Genomic DNA, 4,568 nt, shown 5'->3' on the forward strand with positions numbered 1-4,568 from the left:
GTCATCACCGATGACAGAGATCGTGGATCAGCTGCCTCCCCTACGTCCCCTAGTGCAGATCGAGACTGCGACCCAGGCATGTGCTCTTGACCGGAATCCAACCCGGCACCCTTCGGTCCGCAGGCTGACGCTCTATCCACTGAGGCAGACCGGCTAGGGCTGGGGAATGCCCTCTTAGCACTATTCCTGAGCACAGAATATTATATGAAATCCTGAAGAATTTGATTTCATCAAAATTAAACCTTCTCTTCCACAACGCATATTATATGAACATCTAAATGCATACTGAATAACAAGATATATTTACGATGTCTGTGGCGAATATTGCATTTATAAAATGTTCATAAGATTTTCTGATAATCAACATTATCCTTATAACAACTCTGGTCTATCTCCTGACAAAGGATATGAACAAACAGTTTATAGAACTGCCAAAAAGCAAACGAGTATTCAATGAGATGCTCAAATGCAATGGTAAATGGAGAAATGAAAAGTGCAACAGCGAGATATCATACCACCTACCAGTCTGGCAAAATGTATAGGCAGCTGGATGATACTGTAAGGATGTGGGCACACAGTGACCCCCATGTACAGCTGGTGGTGGTGCAGACTGGCAGAGGCATTTTGGAGAGGAACCTGGCACACCTAATATCAATTAGGTCTGTACCTACCCAATGACCTAGGCCCTTTTCTCCAGGTATATATGCCGGGGACATTCTCCCAAAGACACACGATTTCTTTTTATGTACACATATAATATTTTACACTAAAAGGGTTCATATGGAAGGTCTGAAAATAGGTGTAAGGAAATGAAAAGAAATACATGAATGAGTGAATGAAATGAGAAGGGAGCCCTGTAAGGTCAATGGGGATGGGTACCAGGATCTGAAGAGCATCCTGATGCCAACATTGCACACCTCAGTCACTGCAGGTGGTGGGTAATGAAGGGTGAAGGAGGTTGTTTCAAACATCTGGGCAAAACTTTTGAATGACAAAATAAAATTAAAAAAGTTCCTCATGCAGTTCAGCTGAGGGAAACACCTCAGTTAACAGAAGAGACAAAAACAGGCTGCTTCAGGCATCTCTCCAACTTTAAATACCAGACGACAAAATGTCTCCAGCATTTTGAGGCTAAAATAATCTGGAGCTAAGACATCCAAATAAGTTTTCCATGTGTGAAAGGTAACAGAAAGCACTCCAAGGTATGTGTAGATACCGAAAAATATACCATCACGAACATTTCTTGAATCAAAGAACAGGTTCCACAGATTTTTGAGAAGGTACCGGCAAGGCCTCCTCCGTGTCTGTAAAATGTACAATTACCTTTTGGAGAAAGAGGACGATCCTCAGGAGCATCTGGGCGCGGAGCTCCTCCAAGGTAAACAGCGTGCGGGGAGTGCGGATGAAAATCTTGGTCTTCCCGTAAGCCACGTCTTCCTGAAAGCCACACTGTTCGATCAGTTTCTTCACAGCCTCTTTGTCTGAAGGGAGGTCGTGGTTGGGCCAGGTGAATTCTGAGATCATCTTGTACCTGGTGAACCAAGAACAGGGCACGGATGAAGGGAGGAAAACCACGTGGTCTCAACAGGCGCAGAAAAACCATTCCGTAAATTCAAGATGCTTCACAGAAAAGAAAAGAAAGAAAACAAAACTTCTTTGGAAATTAGGAATGGAAATAAATGTCATAGCCTGATAAGAGATGTGGGAAAAAACCTCCACTAAGATCCAACACTCCATGATAACACCCCTTCCTAATGCAGGGATAGAAGGGGCCTTCCTGAATTTAATAAAGGCACTGCGCCAAGAACTTACAGCCGATATCATTTGTAAAGAGGCAACGCTGGAAGCATTCTCTTCACCAATAGAAACAACACAGGGTTGCCGCTATCACAGGTTTTCTCACCAGCACAGTGAGACTAATAAACGAACAGGTAAGTGATTGGGGAAAGTGCACAACTGACATTATTTATGCACAATATACTTGCTTCAGAGGAAACCAAGCAGATAAACTATTATCACGGAAAGAAAACTAAGCCGCATTCTGCATAGAAGATGAATAGACAAAAATCAACTGTGCTCCTATGTGCAAGTGGCCAACACTTCTTGGCCCCGTGGGCCTCTCACAGGGCAGCTCCCTACACACCAACTTCACGACAGTGTGGGTGTGAGCAAGATGGAAGGCACAGAGTCACAGCCCTTTGCAGCCTAATCCCACAAGTGACATCCCATCGTGTTTCCCATATTCCATTTTGCTAGCAGCAGATCACCAGGCCCAGGCCACCCTATAGGGAAGGGGACTAGACAGGGTGAATTCCAGGAGGTGGGGATCTTGGGACCAGCTTGGAAGGCTGCTTACCCCAGGGCTCCCCCTGACCCAGGTGCAAACTTGTTCAATACATGGAGTCAAATTTAGTCATGTTCACACTCTGCATCCGAATTTTAAGTCACAGCGAGAAAGGCTTTGCCCACTCTCATTAGTCTGTGGGTACCAGGAAGGCAGGGACTGTGTTTTGTTCCCCACTATATATATATATACCATGTTGCCTGCCATCTGATGAGGAAATGGATTTGTTGAGTGAAACAAACAAACAAAAAACACCCAGAAGGAAATACATCTAAAAGCTTACTCACTTGCCAGAGAGGGACAGAAATAGAAGCCCAATGAAAGAATTCTACTATGAAGAGAGAGGTAACATTACACAACATCATGTGGAAAAAGGAAACAAAATCAGAAACCTTACGAATCCTATATAATAAAAGGCTAATATGCAAATCGAATGAACTGCCGAACGACAGGTCACTATGACGCACACTGACCACCAGAGGGCAGACGCTCAACACAGGAGCTGCCCCCTGGTGGTCAGTGCACTCCCACAGGGGGAGCGCTGCTCAGCCAGAAGCTGGGCTCACAGCTGGCGAGTGCAGTGGCAATGGCGGGAGCCTATCTCGACTCCACGGCAGTACTAAGGACCCCTTGGGGGGTGTCCGCCTGCAGCTTCCTCAACTCTATTGTTCATTCACCAGATAGTCAGATGCTCACGCACGGTCCCACATGGGGAAGCCTAGGACTCCATAGTTCTCAGTGTGCTAGCAGGTTTCTTTGTTGAGACCATTCTCACCTGTGCAGAAACTTCTCGTATGCCTGGCGGAAGGCAAATCCTGCCCGTCGCACCCTCACGTTTTCCAATAGTCCAAGGTACTCAACCTGATGCCGGCAGCGCTCATCATCAAATACCTGCGGGGATTTCTTGTCATTGGGTTTGATGCAACGTACATAGTAAGGTTCCTAAAGAAATGAATCAGCAAATGGTGAGTTTCAGAAAAACCACAGGCCAATGGCACTAACACGCTAGTCTAATTTTAAAGAGTAAAACGATTCAAAGCTGAACTATGGTTCCTGTGACAGACTGCCTACTTCTGATTCACCTTTATTGCTATGGCATCCTTTTGGGACCCTAACCCAAAGTGAGAAGGGTTAACCCCTGACCTCCACCTTTTCAAGCCCTAGTGTCTGTGTCTGTCTCACTAGCCCCATGTGGTTGTTGGAACCACTACTCAAATCCCATCCACTTGCTCTGCAGTTGGCAAATTCCCCCCAGAGAAAGGAGGTCTCAAACCTGGGCTCTTCTCCATGGCTTCCAGCCCAGGAGTTCTCCACTATCTTGTTATCTCTCCAGTGTCTTTAAGCAAAGGTTTTGCATATTTTATTTGTGTTTCCTACATGTCCCCAGCATGGATGTGGGTTTAAATTACCTAGTCTGTGATTATTAAAGTAGAAGCCCTAATGTCCTCATTTCATATATCAGATGCCCAGAGACAACACCAGACCTGGACCATGTTAAACTAAATTGCTGGCCTGAACTTTTTCAGGCTACCCAGGTAGTGAGAATGTGGACTGCAAACCTCATAAAAAGCTACCTTATGATGATAAATTCTCAAGGGATGTTCACCTACTCCCTCATGGCTCACTGCAATTTCTCTCCTTTTTATTTTTTATTTTTTTATCTTTATTGTTCAGATTATTACAGTTGTTCCTTTTCCCCCCCATAGCTCCCCTCCACCTGGTTCCCACACCACCCCCTGCCCTTACCCGCCTCCCCCACTGTCCTCATCCATAGGTGTAAGATTTTTGTCCAGTCTCTTCCCGCACCCCCCGCACCCCCTTCCCCCCGAGAATTGTCAGTCCACTCCCTTTCTATGCCCCTGATTCTATTCTATTCACCAGTTTATTCTGTTCGTCAGATTTTTTATTCACTTGATTTTTTAAAAAATATATATTTTATTGATTTTTCACAGAAAGGAAGGGAAGGGGATAGAGAGTTAGAAACATCGATGCGAGAGAAACATCGATCAGCTGCCTCTTGCATACCCCCGACTGGGGATGTGCCCGCAACCAAGGTATATGCCCTTGGCTAGAATCGAACCCGGGACCCTTCAGCCCGCAGGGCGATGCTCTATCTACTGAGCCAACCGGTCAGGGCTCACTTGATTTTTTAAGATTCACTTGTTGATAGAAAGGAATATGTTGCCACCTTTGATGGACCTAGTTTATACCTTTACCTTTTTGC

General features: G+C 45.4%; 1 protein-coding gene across 5 annotated transcripts in view; it reads right to left on the reverse strand.

The window, feature by feature from the left end:
- Positions 1-4,568, reverse strand: part of MYO1D (myosin ID) — a 256,790-nt gene that overhangs the window by 130,469 nt on the left and 121,753 nt on the right. For all 5 annotated transcript variants that reach the window (XM_014465322.2, XM_023763517.1, XM_023763514.1 and 2 more), the window contains exons 15-16: positions 3,120-3,286; positions 1,324-1,531 (exon numbers count right to left, since the gene is read on the reverse strand). In XM_014465322.2, coding sequence (XP_014320808.2) covers positions 1,324-1,531; positions 3,120-3,286 — 375 coding nt within the window. The remainder of the gene's footprint in view (positions 1-1,323; positions 1,532-3,119; positions 3,287-4,568) is intronic.

This window comes from Myotis lucifugus, unplaced genomic scaffold (assembly GCF_000147115.1).
Source record: "Myotis lucifugus unplaced genomic scaffold, Myoluc2.0 scaffold_287, whole genome shotgun sequence".
NCBI classification, from domain to species: Eukaryota; Metazoa; Chordata; class Mammalia; order Chiroptera; family Vespertilionidae; genus Myotis; species Myotis lucifugus.